The sequence below is a fragment of the Scophthalmus maximus genome, chromosome 12 (assembly GCF_022379125.1).
Source record: "Scophthalmus maximus strain ysfricsl-2021 chromosome 12, ASM2237912v1, whole genome shotgun sequence".
NCBI lineage: Eukaryota > Metazoa > Chordata > Actinopteri > Pleuronectiformes > Scophthalmidae > Scophthalmus > Scophthalmus maximus.
The window spans coordinates 13,543,523-13,561,388 of record NC_061526.1 but is presented as its reverse complement, the minus strand read 5'-3'; the positions used below and the strand labels follow the sequence as shown (position 1 = coordinate 13,561,388).

Genomic DNA, 17,866 nt, shown 5'->3' with positions numbered 1-17,866 from the left:
CCTCTGCTCAGTCACGCTCAGCCAGCTCCCTCAGCCACACTGGACCCCATCCGTCTTTTTCACCCCGGCCTGCTGGATTCCCTCAAAATGAACTCTCAGTTCCACCCGGCCATGGACTCTGGATTCCCCTTTCCCATCATCATTTATTTCCCCAACACTTAAGGTTGCCAGGTTAAGTCTGTTGGTTTGTTCACTGTTTGCACATTGTACATTTATACTCTTTGCACTGTTCACTGTAAATATCTAGATTTTTGCTCCTTATCAGTGTGTCTTGCCCTGAGCCTACACTTTGAGTCCTAAACCCCTTTTGCCAGCCTGACATTGTGTAACTGCTCATAAGGCCCAAAAGGAAACAAACTGCATTTTGCATGTTTTGGTACCTGGACGTGACTCGAAAGCCAAGAGAGAGACTTGTTATTTACAAAACAATAAATTTAGTCAGATCCACCAGACTCATCACACTCTAAACACAAACCTTTTGTAAATTGCTCACTTCCACTTCATGAATACAATGTGTACAGGTGCATGTACAAACTTCATCAAACTCACTTAGTTGCTGCATAAGGTGACCTTTTTCTGATTCCTTTGTGGGAAAGCTTCGATCACAAACACGTTACCAAATGAAAAAATACTAAAATCGCCATATGTTACCAAAGAGTACAAAAAAATTCTGCAATAGACACATAATGACTTTATCACAGCTGTGAATATAGCCTCCTGAACTGTTCTTTGGCCATCTACTGACTCCCCCTGTCTGACCTAAGATCTGTTATCATGTGACAAATGTTCCTCTCTCAGGAGGCTGCGGCAGACTTTGACTTAGTGGTTAAAGGGGCAGTGAGCGATTTTGGAGAGAGCTTGTCTCTATCTTTGTTGTTGATGTTGATTTTACTGCACTGGCCGGGCTGCGAACCTGCAGCCAGTGCATACGGCCAACCACTAGGCCAAAAGCTCTGAGTCGTAGCTCCGTTTGCAAGCACGTCTCTTATTCCCAAAGGTGAAGAGTGGACTTCCTTCCCTACATGTTAACATTCTGCAAAAACATCAACATTATGTTGATCAGCACTAATGTCATAGGCAAAACAGAAGACTAAATTATAATCTATGATTAAGTAGCATAAAAGAAGTGACTTTCTGTGAACCAAAATTGTATATCAATTAAACACAAATGTCTTAAGCATATTGAAGTAAAGGTGATGCAGACAAGTTCCCAGTGGTCATCAAACAGCCATTACTCTCTGATTAACCCACAAAAGGCAACTGGCAGATGACTCGACCAGTCTCGTACCGACAAGTTCATCAAGTCCTTGCAATCCGGTAGCTGGTATTTTGGCTCCAGAGGACTGGGCAGTGCTCTCCTCCTGGTCTATGCCCCCAATGTCAGTTTCCTTTCTAGCCGGTCCAGCTTGGCCAGGTTTTCCTTCAAAAGTTTGGAACTAGGGCTCAGAAGCAAGGCTCGCTGGTAGTACATTCTGGCTGCTGCATAATCTCCCTGCACATAGAAGCAGAACAATAAAAGCATTATAATCAAATATGTGTTTACTCCTGTACTAACTGTGGTTGTTTTTCAGTCAATAGCCGAACTGCAGTTAACAATTTAAACTTTATGCTATGAAGTTTATGTTACACCTCTTGCAGACATTGTCTAACTAATGTTTCAGGTCACACGTTTTCTTGTAGTTTGCTGTAAAAAGTAAGTGGGTTTTATGTCAATTATATTTGTACAGTAGCCAATAGAACCAAATTCTTTAGGCAGGGACAATAACTACATTTGCTTTGATTATATTTAACAATTTAATTTGCATTTTGCTATCTTCACTAGCTTTAGTGCAGCTTGGTTGCTAGTGCTGTCACAAATTACATTAATAAACTGTTGCTCAGGTTTTGTTGTCCTTCTTTTCCCCCTTTGTAGCATTGCTTGTTTTACAAATTCTGTTTGCACAACTAGTTCTTTTGTAAGGCCGTGAGCTAGGCACTACCTTCATGTGTTGAATCCCTCCCATGTTCATCCAGGCCTGGGACTGGTCAGGTTTGAGTTCAACAGTTTTCTTATAGCTCTAATGGGAGAAATGGAAAGAATACAAATAGTAAATGCAGTTGAAGACAGACATGAAGACACACACTGATATCATTTGTGATTGCAATCAGTCTAACAGCAAAATATATAAATATGATATAACTGTATTCAGATCCAGCTGAAGACAGTTTACTCAGCTAAGTAAGACTAAATCTTGACTAAAAGATTTTTGGGAAAGCTTGTCTCTCTATTTTATGCTGAAGAACTAGTCCACGCATTTATTTCTAGACTGGACTAACTAAATTTACTTTGATTGGAACATCCACTGACTTGACTGTTGTTGTTGTGATTTTACTGCAGTGACCGGGCCTCGCTAACCGGGAGGCCAAAAACCCCTGAGTCGTAGCGTCGTTCGCTAGTGTGTCTCTCAAGATGTCGGGAGTGATGTTTACAACCTGCACAGTGTTGTGAGGTGCGGTCTGCACCAGGGACCTGAGCCAATTGTTTTCGCTGCACACAAAGAACCGACAGCTAGCGGACCGTCAGGAAATATTCAATGATTTTTACAAAAAGTGTATTGGATTTATATTGCTTACTGCCCCTTTAAGGCTCTGATTAGTGTATTGATTCAGTGAACATTGGATGGGACATTGGATGCCACAGGACACTTAATTTGCACTAAACGTAAGTATGTAATCTAATTAAATAATCAAAATCTAATCATTTTGCAACTTCATTCAGGTGTAGTGGTTTAATATTAAATCTACACGTTTGTTATGAAGCTATCAATCTTTTGCCAAATCCACAAAACAGCTTCATCCATAATGTATCTCTATGACTTACAGTTTTCTTGGGTTTGGGTAGAGTTTTTTGATGATGGTTAGTCAAAGCATTGGTACTTTACCGTCGATTATTTTCCATTTATTTATTTTATAACAAACATATTAATGTACCCTTTTCTCTACTGATGTACTAGATATATTATTAAGTACTTACAAAAAAAGAGTACAAATATTTTCAACTTTATTTTGATGGATTTATGTATCCTGCTAAAAATCCTGTCTTTCTTATGACATCAAACTCTGTGCTGAAATAAACAACTTTACATTAATTTACAGATACTTGTCTTAAACTATTGATGCATTTATTTGGGATTTCTAACTTACATGCAAATATTATTTGAGGTGTTGGAGGAATTGGCCAAATAGGTTACTGGTTGATTGGATCACATTGTATTAATTAAGCCTGTCAAGGATTTCCTGAGTTGTATACACCTTTGTCAAACACACCACTTGATTTGGTATGAAACCCTACTCTGAATGTTGACCATCAGACAGAATTGTACTGCCTTGTTGTGATCTTCTGTCCCCACTCTGCAGTGAATAAAACTAACAGAATTGGACCTGAAGGGATTTTTCACAGTATAGTCCACCTACATTTGTAATTTTGTGTTCCTTTTCAGTTTTACAAAATACACACTTTCCTATATTAAATCCTGCCAAAATACAACATGTCTGTTCCTTTGAGGATGCAATGCTGGGAAATATAATGGTAAGATGCCAATACAGCTGAAAGAACTTCCAACTTTTAGTGAGGGCAGCACAGTAACAGGGTGCACGGTCACCATTTTTCACAGTTTGTGGGCCAGCAGGCTCCACAGATATACACATTTATGTGCACAAACACTGAAACGGTGATTTTGCATAATATGTCACCTTTAAGGATTTAAGGTCAATAAACCACACTGCACGTATTGCCATTTTAACAACAGTCAAGTCAGTGGATGTTCCAATCAAAGTAAATTTAGTTAGTCCAGTCTAGAAATAAATGCGTGGACTAGTTCTTCAGCATAATTTAGAGACAGGGTATTACTAATTTTCATAATGTTATACAGGTGAAAAAAGGTTTTCCAAGAGACTTGTTTTTTTGTATGAGTCAAAAGGATGTGTCTTGGTCAAAAATATGTCCTTTGCACTTCCTTACAGTAGAAAATTTAATTAGACAATGAAAAAAAATACCAAAATATTAATGAAAGTGAAAACAAACAAGTCATTGAAAAGAAATGAATCAAATATAATATTTGATTTAAAAAAAATGTTTTACTTTACAAAGTTCAAGATCAAAACCTGAGCTTTGAGTTTCAAAGATTTTCTTCGAATTAACAAAACATATGTCCCTGATTTAGCTCCATAAGTGGCCACAGATTATATTTACAATCTAAATCCGTTCAGGGCAGAAAAGTGGGAAAATGGCAGTCAGTAAGAAAGGACAGAGCGGTACCTCAAAGGCTTGGTCCAGCTGGTTCATCTCTCTGAGCTGGTTTCCTTTGGAGAAATAAAGCTCTGCTCTCACTGTCAGATCACTGGGATTGTGCTGCAGCGCCCTATCCAGAGCATCCAGGGCCTGACACACACCCACACACCCACACACACCCACACACACACACACACACACACACACACACACACACACACACACACACACACACACACACACACACACACACACACACACACACACACACACACACACACACACACACACACACACACAGATCAATGCACAGTCAACACACCAAAACACATGAACATGCACCCAGTTTGAATGTACTTCCTGGATAAACTATGGAGATATCCCAGAAGGCACTGTAAAAGCCTCTTCACCACCTGCTACTTTGGAACATAAGGAAGTGTGGATGGAGGGAGGACAAGAAGAAGCTGAGGATCCAGAGCCAGATCCAGCCTCTATATTGGCAACTGGCAGTCCGGCTCATCAGTCATCAGCCTCTGCATAAGAGCTCCAGTCTCTCAGCAATCGGCGCCCGATTACTGAATCTTCACTAGTAGTATAATCCGTGGCTGCTCAATACTTTCGACAAGTCTGAGTTATTTTCCCCCTCGAGATCCCCTTCGTGTCTCTAACTCTTAGTTCTCCCCCTGAACCAGATTCCTGCTGTGCTGCTTTTCCCCCGTGGGCCTCACCACCCCCCAAGGACGCCTCTCCACATCCCCTCCCCCTCCGGACTGCCGTTGCTTTACCTCCAATGCCCTGCCTGCTTGCCTCCAGCCAGTACATTTGCTTGTGGCCAAATACACCTTGTTAACCCCCTTTCAATCTGGAGTCCTGCTTTTGGGTCCACCAGAAAACCCTCACCTAGCAGTTCAGACAGAGCCTCATAATCATGGGCCACACTGAATCACCGGACACTGACGTTTGATTTCTACTCTTGGCCAGAGGCAGCAGATACTCTGAACAAAGAAGAATGAATATGCTGAAAGGATTTAAAAAAAACATAAACACATATTCACTCTGGGGAGAACACGATGGCTCTGTCAAAAGTTCAAAATACAACCACCACACCTGTAAAGCTAACTGACAATTTGTGTCTTGTAAGTTTAACTATACAAAAACAGAAATGTAAAAATTAAAATCTTTGGTTGTTTTTTAACATACGTTACATATTCTGTGATTTGGATTTCCAGCAGTTATGCTCTAAAAATAAATCATATTAGTTTTGCTAAACTTTTAGTACGTTGATTATTGGTATATAAGACATTTTTACCATACACCTGCTACATGCACACAAACCTCTGTAAAGTTGCCACGCTTGCTGTAGATGGCAGATAGGAGTCTGTAACATTCAATACAGCTGCCTTCTCTGGATATGATGTCCAAGGTCATCTTCTCTGCTTCTGTGGTGCGACTGGCCATGGCTAAAACCTGAGCCTGGAGGAATGAGTCGGCGTATGACACAAGAAGATGACACTTAATAGCAACTACTAGCCTTAGTCCAGTTCAAAATACTTCACTATCTGACATGCTTTTTAGTTTCAGTTTTTCTATATATAATATCTTATTATAAGTCTGTATTTTTACATGTATTTTTACATGTGTAGGCTGCTCACTCGCATATTTAGCAGATAGTTTATGAAAATCTCATTGATAGCTTAATATTTTACTGACTTTAATGACTAGTTGCTAAATATTTACTCAGTTTTATATATTAGATATCCACTTTACTGATGGAAAAAATGGCTATTTTGCAAAATATCATAAACCCCTAGAAGTAATAGTGATGATAATCATGATACAGATCACAAACAGAAGTGTCTGAATTGAAAGACTCATGCAGCTATTTTCTGATGTATTGCAATCATCCGTAGAAAACGCCTTTGTCTCATTGAAATTAGTCTAAAGGTATTACTGATTATTTGTAAGAAGCAGAGTAGCGCTAAGCCTTCAACTGGTGGTCGATCCATGATAGTTTGGGCTGAAAGTGAACAAGGGCAGGTGCGTTCCATTTCAGTGTGTGTGTGTGTGTGTGTGTTTTACCAGAGCCAGCCAAATGTCAGTGTTGTCTGGCTGCAGGGCGGCGGCCTCTCTGTACACCTGCAGGGCCTCCTCATAGCGGCCCGTGTTGTAATACAGTGCTCCAAGTGGCGTCAGGATGTCCACCTTCCTCGTCACCTGCAGCGCCCTGCATTCAAAGGGTTAAAGGTCACGAGGATGGCTTTCTATGGAGGTGGTCTCTGCCCCCACCCACATTCAATTACAAAAAAAGGGGGAAAGTAGTGTACTTTTGAAAAATATCAATCTTTGCATAAAAACAATTACAACAGAACAAAACATGAACTTGATACCTGCAGGAATTTTGAGTAAAAGAAGCTGTTCGTATAAAATTATAAAAAATTATAATTTCCTTGTGATACAAAAATGTATCAGATGATTTTTTTCTCACAACATTAAGACCATAATCTGTCTGTTTTATGATTTGTATCTAATTTCCACTACAATACATATGTTTGGTGTTCTCAAAAAATAAAGTCAATGTTCAGAACAGGCTAAGCCCCGAGGGGCAGTTTGTCTTACAGACAGCAGGATCCACACAACCACCAACATCAGCTGCACATGACAAATTGACAATAACATGACCTAAACATAGAAATGTCACAGATTAACATAAAATCACAATAAATTATTCAAAAAGGCAATGGCAGCTGGGAAAAATACATTTTTAAACCTATTTGTCCAGCACATTGGCTGACTGTGTCTGCGGCCAGACATTGGATGACTAGTTGTTAGGATCGGCCTGTCCTTACACAGCCAATACAGCCTGCAATTTTGCTGCACACTTTCACGATTCCCTGTATATTTCTGTTCTTAATGTTAAGTGACCTATACCACCTGACAAAAGCAAATGTGGGGAAAAGTATTATTGACATCAAAACTACAAAGGCCATACCCCACACAGCATCCACCTGAAGCTCAAAGGTCAGCATATTATCAATTATCATCCCAAGTTATATGCAGTCCTGCACAAACTCAACAAATGTATCTTTTACCACTACAGGGAGGTAGCCGTGTTTTTTTTTCTTAAAATCTATAATTTCTTTGCTTTCTGCCACATTGATGTCCAAAAAGGAAGATGTGCATCATTCAGTGAATTCTACTACGACAGGGGCATGGTCAGTCTTTGACACGATCACTGAATGGTCTGCAAACGTAATAATGTGACGCCTTTCATATTAGTTTGTGTACAAATCAAATAAAAGCAATTTAAATGGATTTCTTTCTGATCAAAGTGGCAAACCAGATGGATCCAATTCTTAGTTTTTATATGTAAATAAACTTGCTCCAGATTCAAATGAAGAATCCTAATCATGCACCCAAAGTTTTATAGTTTTTAGTGATTAATGGTAAGTGTGATTCTCTTCCTGACTCTGTCCTGCCAGTGTGGCTGCCATGGAAAACACAGGAGACTGTGAGATGTATCAAGATTAGCCAATTGATACATGCACATAGCACTTTGAGATCGCTTTTAGCAATGAAAAGTGCTCTATAAATGCAATTTATTATTATTATTATTATTATTATTACTGCTAAATATATTCACCTTTTGTACCAAGACTCTGCTGCTTTGTTGTCATTGGACGACCGGAGCAGGCGGCCCAGGTTCACCATAGCAACATAGTGTGCTGGTTTGAGTCGAACTGCGCGCTGGTAGTGAGCTGCTGCTTGCTCTCCCTCTCCTGGAGGAATTAAGATGGGAAAGAGAAAGAAAGAAAAGAGGAAAGCAATGGCGACAAATGAAGACAAATGCAGAAATTGAAGAAGAAGGAAAAATGTACAAGTGTGAAAGAGCAAGGGGATGAATGGGAAAGATACAGGAAAAAAAAATGTAAGGATGTGCTCCCAAATGCAATACCTGCTATATAATGATACTTTCTGATACTGTCTCATTTAATAAAAAAAAACATTTATCGTTTGCACAGTTGGATGACTGGCCCTGATGTAGCACTCAAAAACTGAATCAGCTGATATCATTACAGCCTTAAAAATCAACAATCGGTCAGAGTTGACTTTTGGTCAACTCTATTTTTGTCAAATGTGTAAGTGTATATACACATAAAAGCACTTTATTAACAACACCTATAGTGCTGTTTATTCTAGCAATCATCCAATCAGTGCAGTGTATAAAACCATTGCTGCTGTTTAGTGCTTTTTCTGTCATGTTGAGCGTGTTCACTGCAACAAATGATGCGTGTAACCTCGAGCTGCATACAGAACCACATATTAACATGTCAAGTTATTTCACTCAGTCCGCAAAACACAGAGCGTCCACTCAAACTACTTCTTGTTTCTTTCAACATAAGAGTATCCTGCGATATATTGATGGCTTTTCTTTTTGACGTCCACCGTGAAAGTGACAAACAAATCCTGTTTTGCGTGTGTATCGCATATTTCCCTGTGTCCCCTCTTGCATTTTTCTTGACAAAACGTACTTTAAACTCCTCAGACTTCTTCCTTGTCCGTATTGATCTTTAGCCAGGATGGCAAATGGCTTACAGTTATGCGGCACACATTGTCACACAGGTCAGCAGCCACAGGACGTAAACAAAATGCGTCAATGGCGTTGAATCTATTCAACATGTTAAATATTTCACAATTATCGCAAAGATTAGCGCATTAATGTTGACAGCACTACTGCTGTTATATTGTGTTTGAATGGTGAACTTAAAAGCAGAACACAGCTCTTAAGTGATGATTTAATGGACAGAAGAAGTTCTGGCAGTCAAAGGTTGTTGGCAACGTTTGGTAGTTGCAGGATGGGCGAATGAGCCGGGGAGCTGAAGACCGGTGGACATTAGCTGGTTATAAAGAGGCGGCAGGTAGAGAGTCAAGCAGACAAAATTCATCTTGGAAATATAGGCCACACAGAGAAAATAAAAACCTTGTAACCAGTGTAATCTTTTCATCTGTCCATCCACGCAACGGTGTAGTTCCTGATGGGCAACATCTCGTGAATTTGTGACTTTAATCACAGAAAATATAATTTTTATATATAGCTTTTCCCCCCCATAAATTTACCATTTTAACATTGGAAAATCAGATTTTTACTCTTTCAAAATATTAACACCCAGCCCGCCCCCCAACAATAGCCCTAATACACATTTGTAAATTCTGTTATTTTGTTCATGTTGCAGAGTTCAATTTGAGTTAAAAGTAAACTGTCTATATAGTGTTTATTCAGGGTTAATTGGGTTATTGTATCTTGTCCACACCCCATTTTTTGTCCACTTTGGTGTTAAAGTGGACAAACATGTTAACCTGCTCGGTTCAACTCACCTGTATCGACCAGAAACACTCCATAGTTATTATGCAGGTCAGAGTTGTCTGGACAATTCTCTATGCCTTTACGATATATGTCATTGGCTTCAGGAAAGCGTCTCTGTGGAAGAATGCAGATGAAATAATGACAGGATTAAAACAGGAATTAACTCCACGGTGGCTTCAGGGAGCTGCAGTGTGTACAACTGAAGAGGTTCTGCTAATAGTGTTTCATAGCTACCTGGACACAGATTAACTACTTACAGCTAAAGCTAATTTAATTCAGTAATTAGTAATGAGTAAAGTAATGTTACGACACTCCTCCGAGTGTCAAACATAGAACGTATATGCGTGTGAATATCTGAGGGAGTGCACTTCACCTGTTCAGCATAGAGTGATGCCAGACTGGAGTAAGCATCAGCAAAATGTGGACCGAAGCGTATGGAGTCCACCAGCAGAGTCTCCGCCTCTTTCTCCTTCCCCTTGGACCTTTAACACAGCATTACACAATCATCAGTCATCATCACACCATCATTAATATTCTTAGCGCACACACAAATATTTCACATTAGAGACACAGTCATTATCATCTACAACAGCAGTATGAAATGTTTGCCATCATCATAAATATCAGGAGCATTATTACCAACATCATAAGAAACTATAGTATCATACTTGCATCATTAATACATCACCATAATTATCGGCAGTGTCATGGTAGAGCTTATGGTAAAGGGACAGTATTTATAGTCACATTCACACACAATTATACTAACCAACATGCATTATCCGTCACATTCATACACTGCCAGAAGAGCCGTCAGAGGTAAGGGTTAAGAGTCTTGCCAAAGGGCACTGGCACACGGACTGTCGGAGGCGAGGATCGAACCGCCTTCTGGTCAGTGAGCAACCGCTGCAACATCCTGAGCCACTGCCTAAATGATGATAACCCTTATCATTTCTGATTTCTGATTGCTTGACAAGCATTGGGAAGGAGGGGGGTGTTCTTATATAACTTGAGCTTGTGTGTTTATTCGTCCCACAATGGGGTAATTTGGGAAGGTGGCAAGCAGCGAGTTTCACTTGCGAGACAATAACAGAGCTCTCCTTTCTTCCCCAGGCATTCTTTATTCTGCACATAATCTTTTTTCCCCTGTTTTTTTGTACTTGAAGGTAGTGGTAAAGAAAAAGATACTTTTTCAGCAACAATTTAGATGTTGCTCCTGGAACATCTAGCTCCAACTGTGAGGGCCATTGTCCGTTTTGTGGATCTTAAGAAACTTCCATTGCACTAGAAATTGTTCAAATGTTGCAACACTTACAATAATAAACGTCTCCAGCTGTGTTGAGTCTCTTCAGTTTCTGTCATATGCCCGACCATCATTTTGTGATGGTCGGGCTTTTGTTGTGTGTGTGAGAATATGTGTGTCTTACTTGAGGAGGTTTCCCAGGTTGAAGAGGGCTCGGTTATGTTGAGGGTTGGTGTCCAGTGCTTTCCTGTAGTAGCGCTCAGCCTCCTCTGGGTAGGGTGTCAGAGTGCCAAGATTGTTCATGGCACTGGCGTGACGAGGATATAACCTGAGAGAACAGGAGAGGATAGAAGAGAGAGTCAGGGGAATACAGAGGAATAATGGGAGAGGAGAGTCTGTTTTTATTCATAACATTTGCAGCAGTGAAAAAAGGTTAATATCTCAAGTGATGATTTTTTAAATTTAGAACTCTTTCTCTTCAACTGGATGTGATGTTATTTGAATTAGTTACTCATCCAGATCACTCATGTCAAGGACCCTCTGATAGCTACACATTACTACATGATCTTGATTGGATTAAGTGTCACAATGATAATGATTATTTTCAGAGCAAATGGTGCAGATGAATCAGCCGAGAGTGTGTGGCAGACTTCCCCAGCAGACTCTCTGGTGAAATTCACTCTCCATGACTGCTACAAAAGCCCTCTTGTGTAAATGGAATACAATTTCATAGTCAGAGCCCATAATGGTGACACAGGACTGACAAGCTGCAGCGGCCAGAGGGGAGCGGGTGCCATAAAGGAATAGGTTGGCTTTTCAACACGCAGAGAGAAGAACAGCTCTGGAGACACCCGAGAGGAACAAGCTATGAACAGCAGTGGCCAACAGACTTTCACCTAGTCCAAATCCAAAATAGGTCAAAGATGCTGTGGGTCAGATACTGATCATTTAATTAAAGAAAGATACTCGGCACATTCCTTCACTGGCTAAAGGTCCGTCAATTGTGAATGCTGATAAGTAATCCTTTGCATTTCCTGGTTAGTTCCTTTGTGTAAACATGCATTGTCACCATAGATTTTAGGATTGTCACCGAGAACTTGTGTACCAAGTTTCATTTCCTTAAAGACCACAAAAAAGGCCCCGCCTTCAAATGTTCGGTAACTGTTACGTGCTGTGTTCTGTTTTGTGTGTTTTCCATTATGTGCCGCTCTCTCTCACTCCCGCAGCTGACGCCCATCAGGGGAGGCGTTATAGCTGTACAGAGCCAGTGACAACGGGGGGAGAAATGGAGCTTCAGTGGAGGCCTGTGGGAGCAGGAGACCCAGACACCAGTGCAAGGGTGTGCGGACCTGCGGTAGCCTGACCAGAGCCGGGGTCGGTGGCCAGCGGCGTTGTTCGTGGCAGGTTTCATCGTCTTCCTTTTGAAGACCGTCTTCCTTGTGTTTATTTTAGTAATTGGGGTTAATAAATACTTGGAAGCGTTTCCGCCTTGCCTTTTTCCTTCTCCCGGGTCTATTATTAACTTGTTTGCGTCCTACACCCCCTAGACACATTAAGGACGTAACAGTCACAAATTACAGAAACGATGTGTGATAAAAAAAAAACTTTCACACATTCACCATTGTCATGAATTTGAGGACAATATACCTCATGTGATTGATTGAATGACTTTGTCAATTATTGATATTTATCATTATTTTGTTATTATTGGGATTATTATCTGTACTGGGATATTCAAACTAAGCAAGTTATATCTTGTCAAATGCCCTTTTTCATCAGTTATGCTTGTTCCTTTTGCTTTTATTTTTTTTACTTTTAATTCTGTTCTGAAGATAAAATATTTAAAAAGAATAAAATAAAAGCTTTTATTCTGGGTCATCTGAATATTGTTTGTACCAAGTTTGGTGAAGATTGGATGAACTATGTACCAACACACGCCCCAAAACAAGATTAGGACAAAATCCAAAATGGCAGTAAATCTTTATGATGGGCGCAAAAGAGCGGGTCCTATACCAGTGCAAATTATTGCATTGAGTGCTGAGGGAAAATGTTGACTTTGTGACATACTTTCAGCTATTAAAGGTTTACTCTGCTCTGCAGATGTTAAACAGGAACTTACATGGAACTCCTACAACAAGGTCTCTACATTGAAAGCATTTTAGCTACGTTTGTCAGTCATTTGTCTAATTAATCTGTATGTAATCAATCCAAATTTCTACACATGCCATGTCACGACTTCCCCCAGTCCGCATGCCGATGTGTCCTTGGTAAAGACACTTAAAACTAAATCGCCTCTGATGGCTCTTCCAGCAGTGTATGAATGTGTATGAATGTGACAGAAAAAGTGCAGGAAATAGCAGCACTGTATGAATGGGTGAATTTGACTTGTGCTGTAAAGCGCTTTGAATGGTCAATAGGACTAGAAAAGCGCCAATAATATAAATTTACCATTATCCATAAACACCACCCAAAGCATTTTATTCCCCTCCCCACCCCACTGTTTTTTGTTGTGTTATGCATGTCCTACAGTGATTGTGTATTGGGCTTTGTTAACATGCTGTTCATCCTGTGTAGACACAGTGTTAGAAACCCATACACACAACTTCAGTTCAGAGTGGTGTCAGACCTGAGGGCAGTGGTGTAGTGGTGAATAGCCTCCTCTTGCCGACCAGTGTCTTTCAAAAAGTTGGCGTAGTTGTAGTGGACTTTGGCATTGTGAGGCAGAGTCTGGATACCAGACCTGAAACGAGAAGGAAGTGGAGGAGGCTTAATGTGAAAATGTATGCACAACAAAACAGCTTTCAAGGAAAGATAATCTTTTCGCCCCGTTCACACTGCACTTTTACCTGTACGGGAGGTAAAACAATTGTAATATTACCTGCACTGATCAGAGCTTTTAATTCTGTCTGTTATGTGTCTATTTAATGGATTCACACACTAAAGCAAATGTGTTTTGTTTGTGTTGTTTTTGGTTCCCGTTTTATTTTGACAAAACCAATCCCTTTTCCCCTGTGTCTTGTTGTTGGTTTTGTGATTGTCCGCAACTGTCCCTACTGTGAAATATCTCTTCCTTAGGGAGTTGATTAGAATCTATTAGGATGGATTTTTTTTTATGTTTTTAAAAAGACATTACCAAAACATTGAAATCACTGAATTACTGTTTTGTGTTTGGGACCTTTGTTTGCCGATTAACAAAAGGCTAACAAGATATCTCCATGCTGCATGTGAGCAGATTGCTCTCAGTAATGTAATTTATTATAATCCTCCTTCCTGCATGAGAAAGCACTTACTGTGACAAATTTGCTTCTTTCTTTCTTTTTCTTGTAGCACAATCATTTTGGTCTAAAACTGACGACACCTATAGACGTGTGTAAATGTTTTAGATAATCTCTCTCTCTCTCCCCCTCCCCTTACCGGAAGAGAGCCTCCCTGGAGAGCCAGACATGGTTCTGTTGGACGGTCTTCCAGGAGAAGAGCAGGAGGAGCAACAGTATGGAGACACTGAGGACTGTGGTGCCCCAACGGCCCACCACCGAACACATCCGGCCCAGGCCATGAGCCACCAAGATACAATAACCCATACTGGAGAAGGAAGTAAAGAAGGGGAAGAGAGGAGCAACAAAAGAAGAAAAGAAAGAGATATAATGGACAGGAGGGAGGGTGAGAGACAAAAAAAACAACTAACATTTATATCCATGATCAAGTTTGTCTTGTTAAGTTCTATATCCTATACGACCTCTAGTCAAGTGTCTTCACTCAACACACTCCTTTCAATCCATCCTACATAAACACTGAATCTAAATCACTTTCCCCAACAATTATAGATGATGTTGTTAATGGGTGCACCCATGCAACTATTTTTCAGACCAAGGACAAGTACTTGCACATTTGGGTACTTGCCGCTACACAGTACCAATATGAGTACTTCATAATACCATCATAGATGTAACAATGACTTTGAAAACACCTTTCATTTTCATCAGGCAACCGTATATCTGAAAAATGACCGAATTTGCACACTAAATTCAAATTTGCCATCTTCCTGTTGGTCTGAAGTCATGGCTTCCAGAGGCCTTTTCATTTATGTGCGTCAAAGTTAAAGGTGGGGCATTGACTTTGAATGTTTGTAGGTGGCGCTATGGAGCCATTTTGACACAATTAGACAAAAAAACTTTTCAGATATAAGAATGTCAACATGTTTGTTAATTTTCATGAGATTCTAAGCATTCCGAGTCCCTCAAACATATATTCTTATTTTAGTGGTGATTATAGCGTCGCCACGGGAACAGCGTTTAATACATGGCCATAAGTTTCTCAAAACTATTTTGATCTATGACGATTTTTGCAATTTTGTAGGTGGCGCTTACTATTGCCAGGGGTCCCTAATATATTAAAATTTTCACTTGTTCTGGTGTGTGCAAATTTTTTACAAGTTTCTGAGTATGTTTAGTGCCTCTAATTTGTGATTCACTCGCCAGCCTTGCAGGCTATGGCTCAGGCCCTAATAAAACAATATGCTTTCGTTATATTTTTACTCTCTGTAAAAGAGTAAGACAGGAAATATATTGGTCCTGTAGATTCACACACACATACACACACTCACCTAGGCATGTAAAGAACCCTCTCGGCCACGACAAATCCAACCCTGAAGAAAAGGTTACTGGCAGGAATGAAGGGAAACACCAAAAACAACATTCCCAACAACACCTCCCTGTTCTCTTGTCTCTGCAGAGAGAAGAAGATGAAGAGAGAAAGTGAAAAGAGGACTAACAGATATTGGAATATTCCCTGCAAACAAACCTACCCTGGTATTATTTCTCAATAAACAATGGTAAAAGGCAAAAGGCTACAGCTTTAAACAGCATAGTTGAAAAACACATTTAATTATGAATGGACTTTTCACACACAATCCTAAGTAAAGAGCTAGACTTATTACAGTGACTTACAACAGTATTCACCCCCCTTGGCTTTTTTTTGTTGCATTACAACCTGTAATTTAAATGGATTGTTGGATTTTATGTAATGGACCTACACAAAATAGTACAAATCTGTGAAATTATTATTATTTTTAAAGCAAAAATTCTAAAAAACAAAACAACACTGAAAGGTGGTGCGTGTATTCAGTATGTATTCATCCCATTTCAAGCACCATAAGGAGCCAGGAGCTCTCCAAAAGTTCTGGAGAGTAAAAAAAAAGATCAAAAATTCCACGGAGAACCATTAAATCAATTATTAAAAAATTGGAAAGAATATGGTCACACATCAAACCTGCAAAGAGAGGGCTACCCACCAAAACTCATGGACCAGGCAAGGAGGGCAATAATCAACCAGGTAACCAAGGGGCCAAAGGTAACCCTGAAGGAGGTGCAAAGCTCCACACCAGAGATTGGAGTCTAAATGGACTTCATTTATTTTGCTTTTTTCTATTCTTATAGACCACCAAAGTGCTTTACAGTACAAGTCACCTCCACCCAGTCATACACAATTCATACAGCACTGCTATATACTGCGCTTTCTATCACATTCATACACTGCCAGCACAGCCTACAGGGGCATTTTTGTATCTTGCCCAAGGACACTAGACTGGAGGTTGCCGGGGTCGAACCACAACCTTTAAGATAGCGGACGACCACCTCTCTATCTCCTGAGTCACAACTTCCAGACAGTGTCTGTCCATAGGACAACTTTAAGCCATACACTCCACAAAGTTGGGCTCTATGGAGATGCCAGAAAAAAGCCATTGCTTAAAGAAAAATGAAAAAAAGAAGAAGGCACTTCAGTCAGGACACTATAGTCAACGTTAATTCATTTAAATTTGCAACCACTGATTATATTTTACGGAATGGCTCTATCCTGGGACCCTTCCATGTGCATACGTGGAAAGCATGAGTTGGGGGGACCACTACTCTGTACCCTTACAGGAGCCTCCAAGGAAAGCGAGTCAGGAGCAGCAGCTGCCGAAGACCCCCTTTTCTTTCACAGCTGTCAAGCTGGGCCATTTTGCAGTGAGGTTTTTCTCCAAAGTAGGGAGTGTGGTCCAATTTTCCTCCCCATTAACAACTCGGCCAGGCTGAAGCCTGTAGTGGAGCAGGGAGTGGACCTTAAGCTCATTAAATCCATCACAGGATCTGCCTTGATTAGGATTTTCTTTGCTGTCTGTACAGTTCTCTCTGCAGGTCCGTTAGCTTAAACGTCCCCTATTGTCACCTTTCTGGTGTTTTCTTTGAAGATTTGATATCCTTAAGAAGATGTATTACTTTTTTTTTTGTACCAAAAAAAATCTCAATATGGTTGTATAGCTCATTTTAAGGAGCTCTGCAAAAAAACAGTTCCATTTGGGCCTGTCTACTTAATATGTTATGACACTCTTCTGATTGGCCAACCGTTTTCTGAGTGATGCACGGCCAGGCCAACCACCTCCTCTGTTTACCGTGTGTCTATTCACCATGCTCAGAGATGGCTCTGACCATGCTGTCCCGGAGCGAGCCAGCTTCTGCCCTGGAGAAACTATCTCCTGGCTCCCAGACTACACGAAATTCATCGGTAATCGGTGTCAGCGGTGGCCCGCTAGGAGGAAGACGCCAGACCGATCTGCTGAGGGACTGGAAGCTGGACAAAGCTGACGTGACGTGGAGCTGCTGCTGGGGCAGAGACGGTGCCGGTGAAGGAGCGAGTGGACCGACCGCAGGCACAGCGGAGCTCCCTCACAGTCGAGAACAGCCGGCGTCTCTCCCCAGAAGCAGCCGACACCGGTTACCGATGAATTTTTCAAATAATAAGTCTGAGTTAGTTCTGGTCTCTTGTATTAATATCCTTATGAATCCTGTGCAATGATGTAGCTTCCTGATTTTTATCGTGTTGGTGATCGCTCAGCAACAGAATGACGGGTGAGCGCTGGGGGCAAGGCTGAAGGCAGTGACTGTGTCACTATGACATCACAATTATAAGGAGGTCCCGGGGCATCGTAAAAAAAACAGCTGCTGAATGCAGG

General features: G+C 40.6%; 1 protein-coding gene across 2 annotated transcripts in view; it reads right to left on the bottom strand.

The window, feature by feature from the left end:
• Positions 1-414: 414 nt before the first annotated feature.
• tmtc1 (transmembrane O-mannosyltransferase targeting cadherins 1) overlaps positions 415-17,866 on the bottom strand; it is a 35,637-nt gene continuing 18,185 nt past the window's right edge. For both annotated transcript variants that reach the window (XM_047336478.1, XM_035620372.2), the window contains 12 exons: positions 15,479-15,600; positions 14,290-14,457; positions 13,502-13,615; positions 11,060-11,203; positions 10,006-10,114; positions 9,644-9,746; positions 7,911-8,046; positions 6,350-6,494; positions 5,606-5,743; positions 4,298-4,420; positions 1,980-2,057; positions 415-1,492 (listed from right to left, as the gene is read on the bottom strand). In XM_047336478.1, coding sequence (XP_047192434.1) covers positions 1,367-1,492; positions 1,980-2,057; positions 4,298-4,420; positions 5,606-5,743; positions 6,350-6,494; positions 7,911-8,046; positions 9,644-9,746; positions 10,006-10,114; positions 11,060-11,203; positions 13,502-13,615; positions 14,290-14,457; positions 15,479-15,600 — 1,506 coding nt within the window. In that variant the 3' untranslated portion in view covers positions 415-1,366. The remainder of the gene's footprint in view (positions 1,493-1,979; positions 2,058-4,297; positions 4,421-5,605; positions 5,744-6,349; positions 6,495-7,910; positions 8,047-9,643; positions 9,747-10,005; positions 10,115-11,059; positions 11,204-13,501; positions 13,616-14,289; positions 14,458-15,478; positions 15,601-17,866) is intronic.